General features: G+C 37.6%; 1 protein-coding gene across 1 annotated transcript in view; it reads right to left on the minus strand.

The window, feature by feature from the left end:
* Positions 1-4668: 4668 nt before the first annotated feature.
* The window catches only part of INTU (inturned planar cell polarity protein), an 89209-nt gene continuing 68925 nt past the window's right edge, over positions 4669-24952 (minus strand). Inside the window, exons 14-16 of the mRNA XM_030313108.1 lie at positions 22543-22732; positions 15982-16139; positions 4669-6190 (exon numbers count right to left, since the gene is read on the minus strand). Of these exons, the coding sequence (XP_030168968.1) occupies positions 6079-6190; positions 15982-16139; positions 22543-22732 (460 nt within the window). The 3' untranslated portion in view covers positions 4669-6078. The remainder of the gene's footprint in view (positions 6191-15981; positions 16140-22542; positions 22733-24952) is intronic.

Genomic DNA, 24952 nt, shown 5'->3' on the forward strand with positions numbered 1-24952 from the left:
GCAGCACAAGGAAAAAAGCCTGAGAGAATCTACGAAGGGAAGCCTAAAACCGCTTCAGCTTCGTCCTGGCGGGAAGGCGACGCTCAGGTTGCGGCGAGATCGGCGCGCCAGGGCTTGGGGGAGTTCGCGGAGCTGCGCAGGCGCCTCCAACCGCCTCCCGCCTTCTGGCACCAGCCACGTGACTCCCAACACGTGTCTCCTCAGCGCTGAGCGCTGCCTTTGACAAACCCGGGTCTGGGTTTTCCTTGCTGCCCGCAGTGTTAGCAGGCGATGGGTACTGAACGGCGGAGGTGCAGGAAGGGAGAGTGCGGAACTAGTCCAGTACAAAGATATTTAGTAGGCAAAACTAGAACATAGTAGAGTAAGCCAACGTGTGGGGTTAATCAAGTTTTAAATTTTGGTTCCCAGAGTTACCCTTTCATTTTCTCTTAAAAGTTGCTTTATTTCTGCTCCTTGAATTTAGCAGGGCTTGTTTAGTCACATTTTCAGTCTGGCTTTGCTGATTGCACCCCAATAGCTTAATTCGACGTGTTCCTCTTTCTTTTGGATTTTATTTAAATTGGTAATTTCATCTGGAGCAGTGTTTCTCAATCCAGACAGCCGAAAGAAGACAGGGCTATGCTGTTTTAACTAATGCTTGGGCTTGGGGAGGCTGAGAACCAAGGACCTATTCTAGAACAGTACCTCACAAACTTAATTTAGGATCGCTTTTCACTTTAAAAAAACTAAGACCACTAGGAAGCTTCTGTTTTTCTTATATATTGATACCGTTTCAGAAACTGAAACTGAAAATTAAAAAATATTAATTCACTTAAAATAGCCTATATAAAAATAACATTTTTAAATAAAAAGTAACTATTTTTCAAAACAAATGAGAATAGCCTTGTTTTTTACTTTTGAAAATCTCTTCAATTCCTGCCGTAATAAACGACAGCTGGATTTACATGGCTGCTTTTGTACCCAGTCTACTGCAATACCACACATCGTGGGGCTGTTGGAAAACTCCACTATGCACTGAGAGAATCAGAGTGAAGCAGACAAGTAACGTCTTAGTATTATTAAGAAAAGTTCTTAGGGGCGCCTGGGGCTCAGTCCGTTCAGCCTCGGACTTCGGTTTAGGTCATGAACTCGTGGTTCATGAGTTTGAGCCCGGTGTCCGGCTCTGTGCTGACAGCTCAGAGCTTGGAGTCGGTTTCTGATTCTGTGTCTCCCTCGCTTTCTCTGCCCCTCCCTCGCTCATTCTCTGTCTCCAAAAATAAATAAATGATGAAAAAAAAATTTTTTTAAGTAAAGTTTTTATCTCATGGTGTCTCCGAGGAGGTCTTGGTGACATCTATATGCATACCACAGTTTTGAGAATTCATCTGGAGTGTTACCAGGTTCAGGTCTGACTCTGGGCAAGTATATGCAGTAGACATACATCTATCCTGGACATGAGGTCTTGCTGTATTTTCTTTCACCTTGCTTTTTTTCACTTTGTACATCCTGGAAATCTTTCTGTGGTAGCATCTAATATACTCCTGATTTCTTTCTTTATAGCTTATTTGATGGTTTCTAATAAAGAGATCCTATTTTATCATCTCTTACTCTGTAGGAGTTAGTTGTTTGAACTTGAGGTTCTAGTTTTTTATCTTATGTGTGTTATAACACCTTTAATACTACTTGTCACTAGTACAAAACCATATTTAGGCCAGGGTTCCAGAGCAGGAATTTTGTTTATATTTTGATTACCTCATACAAAAGCAGGTGGCAAGTCCTGCTGGTACCATTTTGGTGCTACCTTCCTTTCCATGGCAGCTTATTCGACCCTTAACTGGTTTTACGGCCAAATCTCTCCATTTTACATGCTGCTATCAGATTAAGCTTTCTGAAGCAATTGCATTAATTATTCCTAGGCTTAAAAGATTTAGTCTTCTCATTGCACGGATTTCAAAACCCTTTGTGAAATCCATGCAAATTCAAGACGTGATTGATGTTTTATCTGCAAAAATATGAATAATAAAAGAGGTTTCGGTCTCCTTTATAGGATATTAAAGTATTAACAAGCACACAGGGAGAAATTTAAGGGGGCACAGGGAATGCTTGAATCACATTGCAGGCAAGATTGTGTTCTTAAGGTGCCAAGAGAGGTCAAAGGAAGATCTCCGGTCCCAAGGAACATATATATATCTCAGACAGAAAAGCAAGTGTTCTGTTGTTCCCCAGGCAAATTTTCTCTTCCTTCCTTTCTTGACTCCCTTTCCCCTGAAACCCCACTTTTGACCCTAAGTTGACAATGTTTATAGCACACTGATTTATCATATCCTCAAGCTTATTTCTGACATCTATTCATTGACAGAAGATAGCAAAAGTGAAAATACTTAGAAATGTAGTTTTTTACCTTAAGAGCTGTGGATCAGCTCTTTTCTAAAGTCTGAGCTTAAAATGTTTCACCAGCTGCATTGCATTTTATTTACTGATTTTGGGATCAAAAAAAGTTCCGGTGATTTACATGTTGATATAAAAGTACAGCATCTCAGGGCCTTTGAGCTGTTCACTCTGCTTTCCTTAGAAATCAGCATGGTTAGTTTCCTCTTAGTTCAGGTCTAGGGTCACCTCAGTAACCCTTTTTCTGGCTACCCTATTTCTCACACTTCCTATCCAATTTCTTCCTTCACTTTTTTTTCCCTCTTAGCTTTTATCAACATATTTTACTTATTTGTGGCCTTCCTCTTCCACTGGAACATCAGGTCCATGAAGGTCTGTTTTTAGCTGTTTTGTTCACCGCTTTACCCCTGGCATCCAGAACAGTGCGTGGCACAGAGTAGAAAGTCAATAAATATTTGTTGGCTGAATGCATGAAAGGACAACACAACTGCAAACATACCTCCAAACCATCTTTATTAAAGACTATCAATATAAAAATAGCTTCATTATATAGAATAGAGAAATACAACTCTAGAAAATTAAATCATTTTCACACAGTTTAGTATATAGATTAAAGTTTTAATAACATTTAATAATGTATTTTAGAATATCCAAAGTATACATCCTTGTTCTCAAAGTGTTCAGTGCTGAATTTTTTTCTCAGATTTTCCCCAACACTTTGTACAGTAGCAGGTATGATTTAGCTGGCTCCTGGGTTTTCAACCAATGGATAATAATAATAGATGGTGGTGGTAGTAGTAGTAGCTAACACTTTTACAGTGTGTGCACTGTGCAGGCACTATTTAGGGGGAACTTACACAGATAACAAGTGTTATTCACAATATTATTTCCAAGAATTTTCAAAGCAGACAAACCTACTAAATTGGTTTCGCAACTTTTCCCATTTGTGTCAGAAATATAAAAAAGCAGGCACTGCAAATTTACTATCTTGCCAGTATGCATCATCATCAATAGTTTCTTGGCACAAATAAGAAACTCTCCTTTGCTAAGTACAGTTCTCTAACCCGACAGAAAGAAAACAAAGGAAGAAAGGGGAGGAGGGTGAAGGGTGGAAGGTGTAGAATCTAAAACATAATTTTGGGGGGGCTACAAGATATATGGTGATGATAAAATAGTACCTGGTATTTCCCAAAATTGATAGTTCTATAGTCTTTTGCATTCATAGTCTAGTAAAAGGGAACATTTGCAGGATGCTAATAATAAAATCCAACTTAAGAATGTTTCTGTATCTGCTAAAACATACCTCTGGGGTATCTGCACTTTTACTTTGTCCCTTTTTTTTAAATAAAGTGGCAGATAGGCAGTCATTGGCCAATAGTCAGATTGATCTTTCAGATGTGCATCTCAATAAATTTGGAAAATGGGCAGCTAGATTTAGTTACAATGCTTACTTCAATATCCATTTAGAGATGACAACCACAATGTTTGGTTTTATTTCCTAAAAATGCAGTGTCTCTGCAACATGAACATTATGCTATACATCTACAAAGTAGCAAAGGATTTTCCTCTTATTAAGGTAAGTAGACTACTTTGTCTTTTTATTTTAGTTATTGAGTGGTGGTCTCAAGATTCTTTGACACCATTAAAGCAGTTCAAAAGACCAAAATTTCATTAAATGAAATTTTAAAAAGTCCCTTATAATAAAACCTGAGATATTTTAGTTCAGTCTGTTTGAAAAGCTGAGGGGATTAATAGCTGCATTTATTAATACATCTCAGTATTGAAAATAGCACATGGTGTTTGGGGGACATATTAAGAAATTTAAGACATTTAATAAATACTTATAAACAAAGTTCCTTAAACTAATTCAGTGGTAAAGAGTCTACCATTCTGACCAATACTGTGATCTTAAGGGGAGGATATTTTAAGCCATTTTGTACATTTCAAGAACCAAAGTTTCTTGCCTTGATTTCAATGTTAAATTTAAGGCCCACAAGTCACTAATAGAACAAATATAGTCATTTGCATTTTAAATACCTGGGTGAAAATTTCTCAAACTGATTACAGAGAGGTAACAGTGTTTCTTTTAAGACCAAATATTTCAGGGGCGCCTGGGTGGCTCAGTCGGTTGAGCGGCTGACTTCGGCTCAGGTCATGATCTCGCGGTCCGTGAGTTCGAGCCCTGCGTTGGGCTTTGTGCTGACATCGGGCTCTGTGCTGACAGCTTAGACCTGGAGCCTGTTTCAGATTCTGTGTCTCCCTCTCTGACCCTTCCCCATTCATGCTCTGTCTCTCTCTGTCTCAAAAATAAATAAACGTTAAAAAGAAAATTAAAAAAAAAAGACCAAATATTTCAAATGGTGCACCCACTATGTTTTACAGTTAATTCTAACCTGGAGGGCTCATGTTCCAGGCGTCTGAGGGGAAGGAAATAGAAACTGATTTTACATGTGTTGGCATAATTTTCCTTCCAAAGCTTAAGTCCTGAAGAAGAAAAAACCCAGTATTGTAGTCTTAAGGGCATCTGAGACTTCAGGAGGATCCATTAGGTAAATGGTAATAAAAAATGCAGTTATTATGTTTTTCCTTCCTTCTCAATATACCAAATTGTCACAGTCAAAGAAAATTCTTATCTCATTAGTTTTCTTTCTCTACTAAAGGTCAAGTAAACTTTTGCTCATTAAGGTACCTCCCTCTGGGAAAACCCAACACATAATGAGACATATTTGTAAGGCAAAAATTAGTACTTAACAAGTCACCATAGGATTACTTTAATCCAAGTTTTTCAGTGTTTTTTAACATGATTAGGTTCGTAAAAAGATTTACATACAGCTGTCTTGAAATTCATGAACTATATAAAATGTGTGTGCATACCTGAATATATTTCAACAAAAAGAAAAATAATAAAAGTTTATGGACACTAAATAGTTTAAAAACTATATTCTGGACAAAACAGAGCTGATCTGAAAGAGTAAAGAGAATCAAATAAATAGAGAAAAAAGTTTAATTTTCATTCCTTAGTTCTTCTACCCCACAGTGAGGTATCTATTAAAGCACTTAAACTAAAGAAAAGTATTTGATCTAATAAGGAGTCAGTACTTGGACATTACAAATTTAGATACTGACGAGTAGGCAAGAAGAAAAAAAATTGCACATGTTACTTAAGAGGGACTTTAGAAGTCTCAATGCAGTCATCTCATTTATACATGAAGATTCTGAACTCAGAGAGGTACAAAAACTTGTTCATGGTCACAGCACTAATTAGTTACAGGACCCGGTCACATCCTCCAGTTTTGTGATTCTTTCACCAGATATCTTCATTAGTCTTGAGAAAAATACACAAATGAATTTACTTATGAACTGTGTATTTTTCCAAGATAAATATTTCCTCAAGATAAATATTTCCTCTATTAATTTTATATAAAACTTCACATTATTTCAAACTGGTCAATAAATTAACATTACATACAAAAATGGAAATAAGTTAAAAATCCCTTCTTATTTTGATCAAGTATCTTTTCAAAAGTCTGACAATACTACATAAGATTTAGTGCATCAAACCCAAGAGCATATTATCTCAATATTTAACATTATTATGTTCAAAACTGAACAGTTAAAAGAAGCTAAACCTTATCTTCTTGTGTATGTTTTCAGCAATCCTAACACTGTTCAATGTTCCATGCATAGTTGCTATGCATCAAGAAAACACAGCTACAAGGTTAATCCAAAGAACAATTTAAAAGCCATTTCTATGGCAATTTCTGTGACTGAATCATGAAAACAGACGTAAAGTTCTTGAAGTTTGGGACGAAGAAAGAGTCTCCTGTAGAGGAAAAGAACACACTCATTTCAGAAATTCAAAAAACAAAAATCAAAGGGAAAAAACTCCAATCTTTTAATATATCTTATTTTTGTTTTTGAAAGAATTAGTAGTGAATTAAAAACCACTAGTCTAAATCTATAGTAGGGGGAAATACAGCTAGATTAATTTTTAAATAAATAATATATGTCTTAGGTCAATTATTTCTGTTTTTCCAGAGTGTAAAAAGCCTATTTCATCAATATGTAATTACCATATCCCTCAGTTTTAAAATATTAAATGTAGTCATTATCATTACAATAAAGCCAGTTGATGTTAACATCATTAAGTACAATAGTTACTGAACACTGCCATTTACTTTCTAAATGTTAATTATTATTAAAACATTTTAAATATATGATTTGTTTTTGGAGATAGTATTCAATTGGAAATACCACTGAAACTTTGATTTTTTTTAGAGAGTTAAAATTTTGATATATTTATGGGGCACCTAGGTGACTCAGTTGGTTAAGTGCCTGACTTCAGCTAAGGTCATGATCTCATGGCATGTAAATTTGAGTCAGGCTCTGTGCTGACAGCTCAGGGCCTGGAGCCTCCTTCTGATTCTGTGTCTCTATCTCTCTCTGCCCCTAGCCCCCTCACACTCTGTTGCTGTCTCTCTCTCTCAAAAATAAATGAACATTAAAAAAATTAAAAAAAATTTTTTTGATACATTTAGTGGACACTAGTATATACAAATCAAACTTTTAAATCAGAGATAGTTTGCCTGACTTTCTTAAATTTTTCTATTCTTTTTTTTTTTAATGTTTATTTATTTTTGAGAGAGAGAGACAGAGTGCAAGCGAAGGAGGGGCAGAGAGAGAGACACAAAATCTGAAGCAGGCTCCAGGCGCTGAGCTGTCAGCACAGAGCCTTATGTGGGGCTCGAACTCACGAACCGTGAAATCTTGACCTGATCCCAAGTTGGACGCTTAACTGACTAAGCCACCCAGGTGCTCCAAATTTATCTAGTATATACATATCTGCATCATCATAATTCAATACCTCTTGATTCTTTCTATTCCAATTGTTGTGAATGTAGTTAAGGCTCCACTGCACATGTGCATGTATGCCTAACTGTTCTTATCTCTGTTCTCTGTGTCTACACTACTCCCTTTCCTGCTCCTGGTGTAATCTTACAGTAGCACATCTCTAATCAGACTACACAGAGTTGAGCTTATGCTGATGCTCCTCCCAACTCTGGTTGATTACACAATCACAATCACAGGAGTTTACTAAAAATATAGAGTCCCGCTATCCTAGATTCTGTTAGTGGGTCTGGGGTGGGCCACAGGCATCTCTGATTTTAATAAGTGACTCAGGTGATTCAAAATCTTATGGACCAATACACAGGATTACTTCTTCCACCAATTTTTTTTAGGTTAAATTTTGTTTTTTATTTATTATTTATTAATTTAAATATAATTTATGTTTAAGTTAGCTAACATACAGTGTATACAGGGTATTCTTGGCTTCGGCAGTAAATTCACATGATTCATTGCTTACATACAACACCCAGTGCTCATCCCAACAAGTGCCCTCCTCAATGCCCATCACCCATTTTCCCCTCTCCCCCGCCCCTGTCAACCCTCAGTTTGTTCTCTGCATTTATGAGTCTCTTGTGGTTTGCCTCTCTCCCTCTCTGTTTGTAACTATTTTTTTCCCCTTCTTTCCCCATGGTCTTCTGTTAAGTTTCTCAAATTCCACATATGAGTGAAAACACATGATATGTTTCTCTGACTTATTTCACTTAGCATAATACTCTCCAGTTCCATCCACATTGTTGCAAATGGCAAAATTTCATTCTTTCTCATTGCTGAGTAGTATTCCATTGTATATATATATATACCACATCTTCTTTATCCATTCATCAGTTGGTGAACATTTGGGCTCTTTCCATAATTTGGCTATTGTTGATAGTGCTGCTATAAACATCGGGATGCATGTGCCCCTGTGAATCAGCACTCTGTATCCTGTGGATAAATTCCTAGTGGTGCTATTGCTGGGTTGTAGGGTAATTCTGTTTTTAATTTTTTGAGGAAACTCTACACTGTTTCTAGAACGGCTGTACCAGATTGCATTTGCACCAGCAGTACAAGAGGGTTCCTGATTCTCCACATCCTTGTCAACATCTGTTGTTTCCTGAGTTGTTAATTTTAGCCATTCTGACCGGTGTAAGGTGGTATCTCAGTGTGGTTTTGATTTGTATTTCCAAGATGATGAATGATGTTGAGCATTTTTTCATGTGTCTGTTGGCCATCTGGATGTCTTCTTTGTAAAAGTGTCTAGTCATGTCTTCTGCCCAATTCTTCACTGGATTATTTGTTTTTCCAGTGTTGAGTTTGGTAAGTTCTTTATAGATTTTGAATAATAACCTTTATCTGGTATGTCATTAGCAAATATCTTCTCCTATTCCGTCATTTGCCTTTTAGTTTTGTTGATTGTTTCCTTTGCTATGCAGAAGCTTTTTATCTTGAAGAGGTCCCAATAGTTCATTTTTGCTTTTATTTCCCTTGCCTGCAGAGATGTGCTGAGTAAGAAGTTGCTGCAACCTCAGTTGCAAAGGTCAAAGAGGTTGTTGCCTGTTGTTCCCCTCCTCTAGGGTATTGATGGTCTCCTGTCTCACATTAGGTCTTATGTCCATTTTGAGTTTATTTTTGTGTATGGTGTAAGAAAGTGGCCCAGGTCCATTCTTCTGCATGTTGCTGTCCAGTTCTACCAGCACCATTTGCTAAAGAGACTGTCTTTTTCCCATTGGATACTCTTTCCTGCTTTGTCGAAGATGAGCTAGCCATATATTTGTGGGTCCAATTCTGGGTTCTCAATTCTATTCCATTGCTCTATGTGTCTATTTTTGTTCCAATACCATGCTGTCTTGATGATTACAGCTTTGTAGCACAGGCTAAAGTCTGGGATGGTGATGCCTCCAGCTTTGGTTTTCTTTTTCAACATTATTCTAGCTATTCAGGGTCTTTTGTGGTTCCATACAAATTTTAGGATTGTTTATTCTAGTTCTGAGAATAATGCTGGTGCAATTTTAACTGGAATTGAATTGAACGTGTAGATTGCTTTGGGTAATATCGACATTTTAACAATATTTGTTCTTCCATTCCATGAGCATGGAATGTTTTCCCATTTCTTTGTGTCTTCTTCAATTTCTTTCATAAGTTTTCTATAGTTTTTAGCATATAGATCTTTTACGTCTTTGGTTAGGTTTATTCCTAGGTATTTTATGATTCTTGGTGCAACTGTAAATGGGACTGATTTCTTGATTTCTCTTTCTGTTGCTTCATTATTGGTGTACAGAAATGCAACTGATCTGTACATTGATTGTACATCCTGTGACTTTTCTGAATTCATGGATCAGTTCTAGCAGTTTTTTGGTGGAGTGTTTTGGGTTTTACATGTAGAGTATCATGTCATCTACAAAAAATGAAAGTTTGACTTCTTCCTTGCCAATTTGGATGCCTTTTATTTCATTTTTTTGTCTGATTGCTGAGGCTAGGACTTCCAACAGTATGTTAAACAACAGTGGTGAGAATGGACATCCCCACTGTGTTCCTGATCTCAGGGGGAAAGCTTTTAGGTTTTCTCCATTGAGGATGATATTAGCTGTAGGCCTTTCATATATGGCTTTTATGATGTTAAGGTATATTCCTTCTATCCCAACTTTCTTGAGGGTTTTTATTAAGAAAGGATGCTGTATTTTGTCAAATGCTTTTTCCACATCTATTGACAGGATCATATGGTTCTTATCTTTTCTTCTATTAATATGATGTATCACATTGATTGATTTGCAAATATTGAACCAGCCCTGCAGCCCAGGAATGAATTCCACTTGATCATGGTGAATCATTCTTTTAATATACTCTTGAATTAGATTTGCTAGTATCTTGTTGAGAATTTTTGCATCCATGTTCATCAGGAATATTGGCCTGTAATTCTCCTTTTTTAGTGGGATCTTTGGTTTGGGAATAAAGGAATGCTGGCTTCATAGAATGAGTCTGAAAGCTTTCCTTCTGTTTCTATTTTTTGGAAACACTTGAAAAGAATAGGTATTAATTCTGCTTTAAATGTCTGGTAGAATTCCCCTGGGAAGCCATCTGGCCCAGGACTCTTATTTGCTGGGAGATTTTTGATAACCTATTCAATTTCTTCGCTGGTTATAGGTCTGTTTAAATTTTCTATTTCTTCCTGTTTGAGTTTTGGGTGTCTAGGAATTTGTCCATTTCTTCCAGATTGTCCAGTTTCTTGGCGTATAATTTTTCACAGTATTCTCTAATAACTGTATTTCTGTGGTGTTGGTTGTGATCTTTCCTCTTCCATTCATGATTTTATCTATTTGGGTTCTCTCTTTTCTTTTGGAGAGGACTGGCTAGGGTTTTATCAATTTTGTTTATTCTTTCAAAAAACCAGCTCTTAGATTCATTGATCTGTTTCCACTGTTTTTTTTTTTTTAATTCTATATTGTTTATTTCTGCTTTAATCTTTATTATTTCTCTTCTGCTGGCTTTGGGGTTTCTTTGCTGCTCTGCTTCTAGTTCCTTTAAGTGTGAAGTTAGGTTTTGTATTTGGGATTTTTCTTGTTTCTTGAGATAGTCCTGGATTGCAAGGTATTTTCCTCTTAGGACTATCTTTGCTGCATCCTAAAGTCTTTGGACTGTCATGTTTTCATTTTCATTTGCTTCCATATATTTTTAAATTTCTCCTTTAATTGGCTGGTTGACCCATTCATTCTTTAGTACAATATTCTTTAACCTCCATGCATTTGGAGGCTTTCCAAATTTTTTCTTGTGGTTGATTTCAAGTTTCATAGCATCGTGGTCTGAAAATATGTATGGTATGATCTCAATTCTTTTATATTTATTCAGGGCTGTTTTGTGACCCAGTATATGATCTATTTTGGAGAATGTTCCATGTGCAGTTGAGAAGAATGTGTATACTGCTACTTTGGGATGAAAAGTTCTGAATATATCTGTCAAGTCCATCTAGTCCTGTGTATAATTCAAGGACATTGTTTCTTTATTGATTTTTCTGCCTATATGATCTGTCCATTGCTGTAAGGGGAGTATTAACATCACCTACGATTACCATATTGTTATCAATAAGATTGCTTATGTTTGTGATTAACTGATATATATATTTAGGTGCTCTCAAGTAGAGGACACAAACATTTACAACTGTTAGCTCTTCTTGATGGACAGACCCCTTAATTATGATAGAATGCCCTTCTTCATCTCTTTTTACAGTCTTTAGTTTAAAATCTAGTTTGTCTGAGACAAATATGGCTACTCCAGCTTTCTTTGGACTTCCAGTAGCATGATAGATGGCTCTCTATCCCCTCACTTTCAATCTGAAGTTGCCTCAGGTCTAAAATGAGTCTCTTGTAGACAGTATATAGATGGATCTTGGTTTTTTATCCATTATGATATCCTAGGTCTTTTGATTGGGGCACTTAGTCCATTTACATTCAGAGTGATTACTGAAAAATATGGATTTAGTGTCTTTGTGTTATCTGTAGGTTTCATGCCTGTGGTGATATCTCTGGTCCTTTGTAGTCTTTGTAGCATTCCATTCAGAGTCCCCCTTAGGATCTCCTGCAGATCTGGTTTAGTGGTCATTAACTCCTTCAGTTTTTGTTTGTCTGGGAAAGCCTTTATCTCTCCTTCTGTTCTGAAAGACAGCCTTGCTGGATAAAGGATTCTTGGATGCATATTTTATATTTCAGCACATTGAATATTTCCTGCCACTCTCTTCTGGACTGCCAAGTTTCAGCGGACAGGTCTGCTACTACCCTTATGTGTCTACGCTTGTAGGTTAAGACCCATTTGTCCCTAGCTGCTTAAAGAATTCTCTCTTTATCTTTGCATATTGCCAGTTTCACTATGATATTACATGATGAAGACCTGTTCTTGTTTATTCTGAAGGGAGTTCTCTGCGCCTCCTGAACTTGGATGTCTGCTTCCTTCCCCAGATTAGGGAAGTTCTCAGCTATAATTTGTTCAAATAAACCTTCTGCCCCTTTCTCTCTTTTTCCTCTGGAACTCCTATGATATGGATAGATATTATATTTCATTGAATCATTTAGGTCTCTAATTCTCCCCTCGTGGTCTACTATTTTCTTATTCTCTTTTTCTTGGCTTCATCATTTTCCATAATTTATCTTCTATTTCAGTTATTCTCTCCTCTCCTTTCTCCATCCTTGCTGTCACTATATCTAGTTTATTTTGCACCTCATTTACAGCATTTCTTAATTAATTGTGACTATTAGTTCCTTGATCTCTGCAGCAATAGATTCTCTGCTGTCTTCTATGCTTTTTTCAAGCCCAGCTATTAATCTTATGACTATTATTCTAAATTCTGCTCAGATATATTGTTTATATCTGTTTTGAGCAATTCTCTGGCTGTCACTTCTTCCTGGAATTTTTCTTAAGGAAAATCCTTCTGTTTCATAATTTTGGTTAGTATTCTGCCTTTTACATGTTTTAATAGTTTGTTATGTGTCCTGCATCTGTGAGTACTACTATATCAAAAAGGGGTCATACACTGTTCAGGGCCTGGCCCTTCAGGAGGTGTTTTTGGAGTGTGTTAAGTGTTGTCTGTTGTTGTGACTCTGGTTGCTTTATCTTCCTATTTGTAGTGGTGGTTTGGACCTTCCACCAGGTGTGCTTTGATTTGTTCATTGAAATAATGTGGAAAAAATTAAGAAAGGGGGTGGTGGTGAAAGAAGCCTTATTTCATACAAAGAGAGAAATGACAGGGGTGGGGAAAAAAAAAATGACCAGGCAGAGGTTCTGAGAAACTACATGGCTTAATCCAGAGAGAGAGAGAGAGAGAGAGAGAGAGAGGAAAATAAAGAAGAAGGAGATACAGAAGAGGTATAAAAAGATGTATATAAAAAGATGTCTGATGGTGCCTTGGAACTGGCGGCTGTGCTGGTCTAGAGGAGGAGCCTTCTGGTTCAGTCAGTGTCAGTCTCGCTCTGGTAGATATGCAGTTGCCAGGCACGGAGGGGTGGGATTTGGTATAAACAGGTCCCGCCTCCACTGGGGGGGTGGTGGGTGCTGTCTTGTTCCCTGAAGCCCCACCAAGTTGGTGATGGGGAGAAAAACGGTAACACCCCAATCTCTGCTCCCCTGCCAGGTGTCACAAACCACACTGTTCAGACAATCCTCATAGCACCGTGTAGGTGCGAGCAGCCTGTTTGTCCCACTCCGCAGTCTCCAACGCCTCTGAGGCACTTGGCTGGGATTCAAACTCCAATGTCTGAAAGGATCCTGCTCCATGTGCCCCATAGTGCCACTCCGCCCAGCTGACGAAAGGTCTCTGGCTGGTGCCTGCAGGGTCATTTGTCCTTGGAGTGGCAATATATCTTCTTCCCACAGCACTCGAAGGAGTGGACTGCTTTCCCAATGCACCTCTGAGTTCACTACCTAGTCAGGGCTGGCTCCCCTACCCCCAGGGGCCAGGTGCGGGTACCACACCAGTAGCCAGCTCTTCCATCAATTCTTCACTGCAACTCAAAGAATGTTTAGTGGCTCAATATTTCGCTCAAAACTGAATTCCTGGGTCAGAAATTGGAGGCTCTTTGCAGTGGTCCTAACTTAGCTTTCCAGTCGATCTTTCATTTTATCTTTGTATATATCATTCCTTTACCATCCTGGCAAATCAGTCTACTCACTGTATGCCTTATGATTTCCCTTGTTTCGGTCTTTCTTCATCCCATCCTTTTCCTAGAATGTTCTATCCAAATCCAATTCATTTTCAAACTAGGCCAAATGGAATCTACAAGCCTTTCTTTGTAATCCCAACATAGGTTTTCACCCCTTCCTCAGAACTCCCATAGTGTTTGGTTGTATCAACTAATTCATTCTATCTATCTAAAAAAAATCTATATATCCATAAATAAATATATATATATATATATGTTTGAGCATATTTTGTATTTCTTCTTCTAGATGTAAGACTGCTGATAGCTGTGACTTTATCTTCGTGTTTGCCATACCACCCTCCCACTACCACATTTTGCCAAGCACAACTCCATTTACTCAATTGTTACATATTCATCAAGTGACTATGTACAATGCTGTTGCAGGCACCAGTAGTGGACAAGACGGATACAATTCCTGACCTCATAAAGCTAATTTTCTAGTGAAGGGGAGGAAGACCATATACAAACAAGAAAATAAACAGTAACTGAGAGGGAGGGAAACCATAAGAGACTTCAAAATACAGAGAGCAAACTGAGGGTTGATGGTGGTGGGGTAAATGCGTGATGGGCATCAAGGAGAGAACTTGTTGGGATGAGCACTGGGTGTTATATCTAAGTGATGAATCATTGGGTTCTACTCCTGAAACTAACACTACACTTTATGTTAACTAACTTGAGAATAAAACCCATGGATCCTCTTTTTGAGGCCAACATTGATCTGAATATCAAGGAGCCAGACATACAAAGGTTAAGAGGTAGAACATTTCACACAGAAGGACTAGCAGGAACGAGATTCAACGGATGCCAGTGTGGCTGTGCACAGTGGGCGGAGAAGGAATGATAGATGGAAACAAGTGGGCAGGAGCTAGGTCAGGCAGGGTCTTGTAGTTGGTGGGTGGGGTGGGGAGAAAGAAGAAGGAAGAGGTAAAGAAAGGAGGAGACAGGGAAGAAAAGAAGTAGGGATGGATAGAAGGAAATAGTAAAATTGTGGAATCATTATCTTTTAGTGTATTAGTAGTATAATTTTATAAGATAACAAAATCAGCTTTTTTTAATAGAAAAAGACAACAGTCAGAAAGACAAATACCACATGATTTCACTTAAATGTAGAATTTAAGAAACAAAACAAAGAAGAAAAAGAGACAAACTGAAAAACAGTCTCTTAAATACAGAGAACAAATTGGTGGTTGAGAGAGGGGAGGTGGGTGGGAGATGGGTGAGATAGGTAAAGGGGATGAGTAGTACACTTATCATGATGAACACTGAATAATGTATACAATTGTTGAATCATTATATTGTATGCCTAAAACTAATATAACACTGTGTGTTAATTATACTTGAATTTAAAAATACATTAACAAAAAGAAAGAGTAAAAAGAGAAATTCTTGGGAGGAATTTAAGGAGATGGTAAATAAAGCAAAATTCTAAAGTCTATTAAAATATTATAGTTGGGGGGCGCCTGGGTGGCGCAGTCGGTTAAGCGTCCGACTTCAGCCAGGTCACGATCTCGCGGTCCGGGAGTTCGAGCCCCGCGTCAGGCTCTGGGCTGATGGCTCGGAGCCTGGAGCCTGTTTCCGATTCTGTGCCTCCCTCTCTCTCTGCCCCTCCCCTGTTCATGCTCTGTCTCTCTCTGTCCCAAAAATAAATAAACGTTGAAAAAAAAAATTAAAAAAAAATTAAAAAAAAAAAAAATATTATAGTTGGATTAATAATTCCACGCCTACATCTTTTTTTTTTTTTTTTTTAGTTTTTTTTTTTAACGTTTATTCTTGAGACAGAGAGAGACAGAGCATGAATGAGGGAGGGTCAGAAAGAGGGAGACACAGAATCCGAAACAGGCTCCAGGCTCTGAGCTGTCAGCACAGAGCCCGACGCGGGGCTTGAACTCACGGACTGCGAGATCATGACCTGAGCCGAAGTCGGCCACTTAACCGACTGAGCCACCTAGGCGCCCCGTCCACGCCTACATCTTAAAATGCTTATCTCTTTTACTGCTTTTCTAACATTTTACTTCACTTTCAAATACTTTTTTTCCCCACTTACCCTACTACCCAGTAAGCCATAACTGGTGGTGTTTTTCTCTGATCTGTCCACTTTTCAGGTGAGCATTCAAACAACACACCATGTTCTTTCACAGGGTGAAGAGAAGATACTGAATTTGTAGAACCTGAATGATCTTCACCATTTAGTGCTTTCTTTTTCTGTAAATTAAATAAGTATTATTAGTATTCACTGGTATTAATGTTACTTTAAAATGTTTTCACACAGAGATTTGAATTGACTGATCCTAATACTTAAGTGCCTAGAATGACACTCTTCTCATCGGTGGGAAAATTTTTATTCTTCTTCATACTTAGTATAAATACCATTTCCTAAAAAACACTTTATAGATAAAGTGTCCTTGAAATCTCCCAGAAAACATTTTGCTCATAGCCCTATATTATTAGTATTTATATTAATTATATTAGCAGTTTATAGATCTGTCTTCTCCAGTAGACTATATGCTTTTTGCTACGGCAGAGACAATATGATATTCATATTTGTATGTTTTGAAGCAGCAGGGCCAGGTACATAGTAGGTGCTTAATAAAGAGATTACTAATGAATAGGTTACTAAATTAGTAGATGATTTTGTAATATACTTAAAACAGTATTGTCTCTTCCTTTCTTAAAGTTTATTTATTTATTTTTTAGAGAGAAAGCAAGAACGCATGCATGAGCCGGGTAAGGGCGGACAGAGAGAGAGAGAGAGAGAGAGAGAGAGAGAGAATCCCAAGCAGGCTGCAGGCTGTCTGCATGGAACCCAACATGGGACTCAATCTCACAAACTATAGGATTATGACCTGAGCCCAAGTCAAGAGATGGCTGCCTAACCCACAGAGCTACCTAGGTGCCTGTGGTCTCTTCTTTCATGCATACTCTAAATTTCCCATTGATTAAATCATTAGCAAAAGAATGACTCATTTGGAAAAAAAAAAAAAAGACTCTTTGTAAGGCTCAGGCTAAAATCATGGAGTGATCCTTGATTCTTCTCTTTCTCTGAAAATCCTTACCTAATCTGTCAACAGATCCTTTTGGCTCACCCTCCAAAATACATCCAGAATCCAGAAGCCACTATCATCTTGCTTTGAGAATTTCTATAGCCTCCTAATGGAAATTCCTGGTCCCTGCCTCTACCCTTGCTACACTACAGAGCTTGTTCTTGGCACAGTAGTAGCTCAAGTGATCCTTTCAAAAATTTAGGATCATGTCCTTCCTCTGCTCAGAACTGAGAGCTTCCTATCTCCTTCAGAGCAACCCCAAAGTCCTTAAATATATCAGGCCATGTGAGATTTGGCCCTGCTAACCTTTGCCATCTCAACTCCTACCACCCTCCTCCCCAATGGCTCCAGCATTCTCAGCCACTCCTACTTCTGTGGCTTTGCAATTGCACTCGTACTTGTTTTCTCTGTCTGGAAGCCCTGCCTTCAGATCGTTTCTTCACTTCATTCAGGTCTTTGTTCAAATATTACCTATCTTATTATTCCTGTTAAACTTATCCTACCTGACATATTATACGACTTGCCAATTAATTCGTCTTCTCCATTAGATATAGGTTTTGGTAGAATAGGCAGTTAGTTAAACGTGAGCAGGAGGCAAAGGCAGTGATAAATAGGTGACACATTAGAAGCCTAAGGGCATCACATCCTGACTTGTTGGCTTTTAATATCCTGGCCTTAAATTAAGGCATCCAATGCCCAGGAGCTGATAGACCAAGAGCCAAAGCTCTCCTCTTCCACCTCCCTCTGCCCCAGGGTAACCTACAGCTTCATTATAATATATTTACATTGTGGTTTCAACCTCTACACTCCCCACCAAGGAGGAAGATGGCCATGACAGTTGTGGCAAGAACCCTGCAGAGCCCAAAACTCCCTTTTCTAACCAGAGACTGTCCCGGCTATGACCTGTAACCTACACAAACATAAAAACAAAAGAGACCCCTAACCCAGGTACAGCTACCACCTCTGGGCCTGCCCACTCTCCCACCTTGCCAGTGTACTGTCCTTAATAAACTGTTTTAAATAAATAAATAAATAAATAAATAAGCAAACTGTTTTATGCTTGCTACCTTCCTCCTTGCTGTCTTTATTTGAACACGGATCCTCATGTAAATCTTTCTGGAATACAAGAACCCAGACCTCCCTTCACACAATGTAGACTCTTCCACTGGTAATAGCTTCATGAAGAAAGGGACTTTGTTCACTGCTGTATCCCCAGCACCAGAACAGTGTCTGGTACATAGTAGATACCTCAATAGTTCAGTAATATGGAAAAGGCTAATTTACATTACTAAGCATTGTAATATATTGCATTACTAAGCGTACTTACGCAAATGCTTATGCGTAATATTTATATTACATAAGACATAATAGTGTATAGTCGTACATAATATTAGTTCTAGGACTAATCCTCTATGGACCTCAACTGTCCGAAAGAGCTTAATCACCAAGCCTTGAGAAACCAGCAACCATTGCCTGAACTTGTACCTCTTCTCGCACCGGGCCCATCTTAACCTGGAGGTTTCTATTGTGAAACTATACCTGGCATCTGGTTCTTACCTCAGGGCCATCAAATTCTTGACTCCAATCCTTCAACCCTCTCAAATGGGACATCTCGATGGACTAATGACTAATCAGCCCATGATCACACATAACTGTGGTGTCATGCATTTGGTATTTTTTAATTTTTAGGAGGGGAACTTGCTATGACTCAGCTATGACCATCAAGGTCTCGATGCAGTCAAATATCTTGTAGCTGGGCTTATTCTCTATGCGGGGTCTCCACACGCATACAAATAAGGTGCAATTCAGTCAATGGTTACAGGACATATACTCCAATTCCTGACGTCTCACGGGACACGGCGCGCATGCACCCACGTATACGCACACACGCATACACGTATACACGTACACTCACGTTTACACATACGCATATATGCATTACACATGCACTTTAATTTAGTAAATAACTAGCTTAACCAAATCCCCCTTACCCCCCGTTAACCTTATTAGTAAAAATATGCGTTTATTACTGTCCTACCAAACCCAAAAAACAAGACTAAACCTGTACCTAAATATAAGGCCTAAGAAGCAACATTTATAAATTCACCAAATCCCTGTTATTACTACTAATACTAATTTATATCTCTGTTCGCAGCTATCTATAGATACACTAACCTAAGCTCTAATTCGTCCCTATTGAGCAATATTTTTCCCACACCTAATCAACTTAATACAATACTTCCTCCCCGTTAATGTAGCTTAAATATACAAAGCAAGGCACTGAAAATGCCTAGATGAGTCGTCAGACTCCATAAACACAAAGGTTTGGTCCTGGCCTTTCCATTAGTTATTAATAAGATTACACATGCAAGCCTCCGTACCCCGGTGAAAATGCCCTCGAGGTCACTCAGCGACCTAAAGGAGCTGGTATCAAGCACACAACCACTTAACTCATGACACCTTGCTCAGCCACACCCCCACGGGATACAGCAGTGATAAAAATTAAGCTATGAATGAAAGTTCGACTAAGCTATATTAAACAAGGGTTGGTAAATTTCGTGCCAGCCACCGCGGTCATACGATTAACCCAAACTAATAGACCCACGGTGTAAAGCGTGTTATAGAGAAAAACTCATACTAAAGTTAAACCTTAACTAGGCTGTAAAAAGCTACAATTAACGTAAAAATACAGCACGAAAGTAACTTTAACATCTCCGACCACACGATAGCTAAGACCCAAACTGGGATTAGATACCCCACTATGCTTAGCCCTAAACCTAGATAGTTTAACTAAACAAAACTATCCACCAGAGAACTACTAGCAACAGCTTAAAACTCAAAGGACTTGGCGGTGCTTTATATCCCTCTAGAGGAGCCTGTTCTATAATCGATAAACCCCAATATACCTCACCATCTCTTGCTAAATCAGCCTATATACCGCCATCTTCAGCAAACCCTAAAAAGGGAAGAAAAGTAAGCACAAGTATCTTAACCGAAAAAAGTTAGGTCAATGTGTAGCCCATGAGATGGGAAGCAATGGGCTACATTTTCTATAACTAGAATACCCACGAAAATCCTTATGAAACTAAGGACTAAAGGAGGATTTAGTAGTAAATTGAGAATAGAGAGCTCAATTGAATTGGGCCATGAAGCACGCACACACCGCCCGTCACCCTCCTCAAGTGACAAAAACCCTTAAAAAAAAACTATTCAAACCACTAAACCCACAAGAGGAGACAAGTCGTAACAAGGTAAGCATACTGGAAAGTGTGCTTGGATAAACAAGATGTAGCTTAAACAAAGCATCTGGCTTACACCCAGAAGATTTCATATTAAACTGACCATCTTGAGCCAAAGCTAGCCCAAACACCCATAAATTCAATTAACATTAGACAATAAAATAAAACAGTTACCCTTAAAAGTATAGGAGATAGAAATTTAACTTGGCGCTATAGAGAGAGTACTGCAAGGGAAAGATGAAAGAAAAATTAAAAGCACTACACAGCAAAGATTACCCCTTGTACCTTTTGCATAATGAATTAGCTAGAACAACCTAACAAAGAGAACTTTAGCTAGGTCCCCCGAAACCAGACGAGCTACCCATGAACAATCTTTACGGGATGAACTTGTCTATGTTGCAAAATGGTGAGATTTGTGGGTAGAGGTGAAAAGCCTAACGAGCCTGGTGATAGCTGGTTACCCAGAACAGAATTTTAGTTCAACTTTAAACTTACCCCAAAAACCTCCTAAAATTCTAATGTAAGTTTAAAATATAATCTAAAAAGGTACAGCTTTTTAGAACTAGGATACAGCCTTTCTTAGAGAGTAAGCATAAACATAAACCATAGTTGGCTTAAAAGCAGCCATCAATTAAGAAAGTGTTCAAGCTCAACAATCAAAACACCTTAATGTCAAAAAATGCAACCAACTCCTAACTCAATACTGGGTCAATCTATTCAACAATAGAAGCAATAATGCTAATATAAGTAACAAGAAATACTTCTCCTTGCATAAGCTTATATCAGAGTGGATAACCACTGATAGTTAACGACAAGATAAATATAACCTAACCATAAACTAAATATCAAACCAATTGTTAACCCAACACAGGTATGCAAATAAGGAAAGATTAAAAGAAGTAAAAGGAACTCGGCAAACACAAGCCCCGCCTGTATACCAAAAACATCACCTCTAGCATTTCTAGTATTAGAGGCAGTGCCTGCCTGGTGACATTAGTTAAACGGCCGCGGTATCCTGACCGTGCAAAGGTAGCATAATCACTTGTTCCCTAAATAGGGACTTGTTCGAATGGCCACAGGAGGGCTTTACTGTCTCTTACTTCCAATCCGTGAAATTGACCTTCCCGTGAAGAGGTGGGAATATAACAATAAGACGAGAAGACCCTTATGGAGCTTTAATTAACTGGCTCAAAGAGACCTCATCAATCAACCGACAGGGACAACAGACCTCTACATGAGTAATATTTATTTTGTGTCATGAGTATTACATGAATAAATTAATGAGACATTCCTTTATAGAATCAACCAGTTATGTTACAAGGAAAGGGGGATCGTAAGACCACAAAGCACACAGAGATATATGGTCAGACATAACATTTTGCTGAATACTAATTTCTGATAGCTCAAAGAAGAAATCCTATCAGACACAGAATTTATTGCTGAACAAGTTCTAAGACATAATTCAGCCCACTTACTTTACAGTAAGGAAATAGGAAGAGTTGAGGCTCAGTCCAGGATTCCTTATTCCCAGTCCAATGTTCTACTTTAAACCCAAGTTCTTCACAAACTTAGCATTCTTAACACACATATTGCTGTATACATTACTAGCATCTTCAGAGAGGGTTTTGTGGTTTTTTATTTTTTAATTTTTTTTGGCTGTATGATATTTGACCACTGACAAGTGAATTTCTGTATGTTTATCCTTTTCCAGAAATCAACACATACTTTTCCCTGCCATTAAGATAATCTAATTGATTTTTTAATTATATACATTACTACTTTCCGGAGGTATAATATTAAATGAAACTTCATCCTGGATTAAAAAGCAAGCAAGCAAGCAAGAAATGAAACAAGTGGCTGAAACATTTACAACAGTCTTATGTCTACTGCTATATTTTACCCTATTATATTACAAAATACCTTATATTACTGATGGAATACTTAAAGAATTATCAGAGTTACCAACGGGTAGATACTACTGCGCAAGTAATGGTTGACTCACAAATGTCAAATATGGAGGCTAATTTACATTACAAACTACCATATTCTACTTTGCTGTAGAAGAACACAGGTCCACCATTTTCTGAAATAGTAATCCAGGACATCAAACTCAGTATTATAAAACAAAGCTTTGAAGTTAAATATGGTGAGTATAATCCTTTGGGCACTCAAGTTAGATTGGGTGCTCTAGTTAGATTGGGTGATTGTTACAAAATTTTTAAATAAAAACTGTAATTATTGGGCATACTGATTAAAGACCTTTTAGAGATAATATTTAGAGATCTGGGAACAAAACAGAAAAGTATACTTATGGCAGTATCCTACCTCTTCTACCAATGTCTGTTGGAAAATTGCACGAATGGAGAGACAACACTGATGGAAATTCTTTATTAGTTGAGGGTGGATACAGCCACTTAGCTGGGCCACTTCTTCATGGGTAGGAGTAATAAAGATCCCTTGCACAGTTTCTAAGGCAACATAGTGGAAAAGTGTGTTCTCAGGACCAGATGTCAATCTTGAAAAGAACAAAAGAAAGAAAAAAAATATTTAAGTAAGCTTAAAAATATTCCTTCATTTTGAATGTTTATAGACTCCTAAGTTTTTATCTACAATATAATATTAGGAGTGTAATTAGGACAGGGAAACTAGTACAAATATTTAATTCCCATTTCCTCCTTAACTAAAGTACAGCTAGGGTTATTATCAATTCGTTAATGGAGGCAAATACTACATGGTATGTGAGGATAAACACCAATTGCAAACCACTTAATTATTCCTTTGCTAAACAACCCAAATTGGCTAAACCCTTCTTTTTCCATGGTTGGTAATAAATAACTCAGCCCCTGTCTGGCCCAGATACCTACAAGTCATAAATAAGGTATCAGTCCAGAGTGGACCACATACAAGAACCCCTTCCAACAAAATGAACACATTTAAGTTTGTAGCATAACAGTCAGACTGATGATCCTGAAGAAAAATAAAATTATTATTAGTGACTGCAAAACTGGGTTAATAATCTAGAATACTATGACAATTACTGGTAGTATTCTACTATTCATCATCACCATCTTCCTTCCATGTTCTCTTACTATTTTCATTTCTCCATTCTTTCTTCCCCTATTTAGGTCTCAGACAAGTCAGTAGAATCTATAATATTTATTTCTACCAATGGTAAGAAGAGCTAAAGAATAACAATGATAGCAACAACAAAATACTAATAGTATCACATAATGAATGCCCTCTCTGTGCCTGGGGTGGGAGGGGGGCTTTAAAATACCTTAGTCTTAATTCTCACAATGATCTTGTGAGATATTAAATAGTATTACTCACCTCATTTTAACCATGAGGAAACCAGTGTTCAGAGATCTCAGATTAACTTGCTTGAGGTCACACAGCTAAGTGGCTGAGCTAAGCTAACTCTGAAGCTTACTCCACTATCCCTTACTTTTTCCTTTCCACTGATGACTTCTGACGGGCAATCTTTAAACATATGGACAGCAATTCTCCATTTGCATTTCAAACACTCAAGCTGCCCCCATTCTAATTCTGATGTCTATTTTTAAAACATTCTCTCAGTTGATTTTTTTTCCAGCCATAAGAACAGAGGCAGAGAAAAGGCATGTAACATCTCTTAGCCTGGATACTGCCTTTGATCATCCATGCTAGTTAAAATCCTGTTAAACTCTTAATTAGGAGGCATGATCAGAATAATATCTCCTTCTTATTAGTGATTTATGGCTTTGGTTCTTTTTTCAGACCAGGGATAGACCAGAAAGGAGATCATCTGCAAATTTTTCTCATACTTTTCTAGAAGGTGGCTGGCTCATTAACAACTCAACTGGTGGCTGATCTTTTTCAATTAGTAACTCAAATAATCAAGAAGAGAGGAATTTTGATTATTCAAAAAGGAAAATAAATTAAAACATACATTTTATTTTAGAGGTCTTCAAAATTAAGAAAAGGTACAGAACAGAAACAATTCTTTAAAAAGAGAAATTAATAAGATTCCTTTTTAGGGAGGTTTAGAATCAACATTTTTGTTGTCCTTTTTAACTTTCTCTCTCTCTCAAAAAAAAAAAAAATCCACAACACAGTGAGGAAATTTAGCTCTTGAAAATTATAAACTCATTCAGAGTATATTAACTCAGTGGATACACTGCAAGTTTAAAAATCATCAAACAATTGCCCAATGGGAAGACAAAATATTTGTGAAAGCATAGATTAAGTCATTTATTATTGAGAAAGGTCACTCCTGCAGCAGAAAATGGATTCATGGTAGGCTGGGAGTTGGGAGACTGTTGCAGTAAAACAAGTAAGACAATGGGAGCCTGATCTACAGTAGGAACAATAGGGGTTGAATGGAATAAATAATTATTAGAATGTAGAGTACAGGACTTGGTTATTAAATGAACTGCTTTGTGTATATTATTTTTAATATGTTATATATTTTTATTTTACAAAAGTGTATACACAGAAATTAGGATAATCTACACTGGCTTATTTCATACTTTTAAAATTAACTACATAGTATGAACATTTTTCATGTCAATAAAGAAAATAAATATGCATCTGTAGCATCTTTAAAAAAAATTTTTTTTAATGTTTCATTTATTTTTTTATTTTTTTTATTTTTTTTTTAATTTTTTTTTCAACGTTTATTTATTTTTAGGACAGAGAGAGACAGAGCATGAACGGGGGAGGGGCAGAGAGAGAGGGAGACACAGAATCGGAAACA

Source organism: Lynx canadensis, chromosome B1, assembly GCF_007474595.2.
Source record: "Lynx canadensis isolate LIC74 chromosome B1, mLynCan4.pri.v2, whole genome shotgun sequence".
NCBI classification, from domain to species: domain Eukaryota; kingdom Metazoa; phylum Chordata; class Mammalia; order Carnivora; family Felidae; genus Lynx; species Lynx canadensis.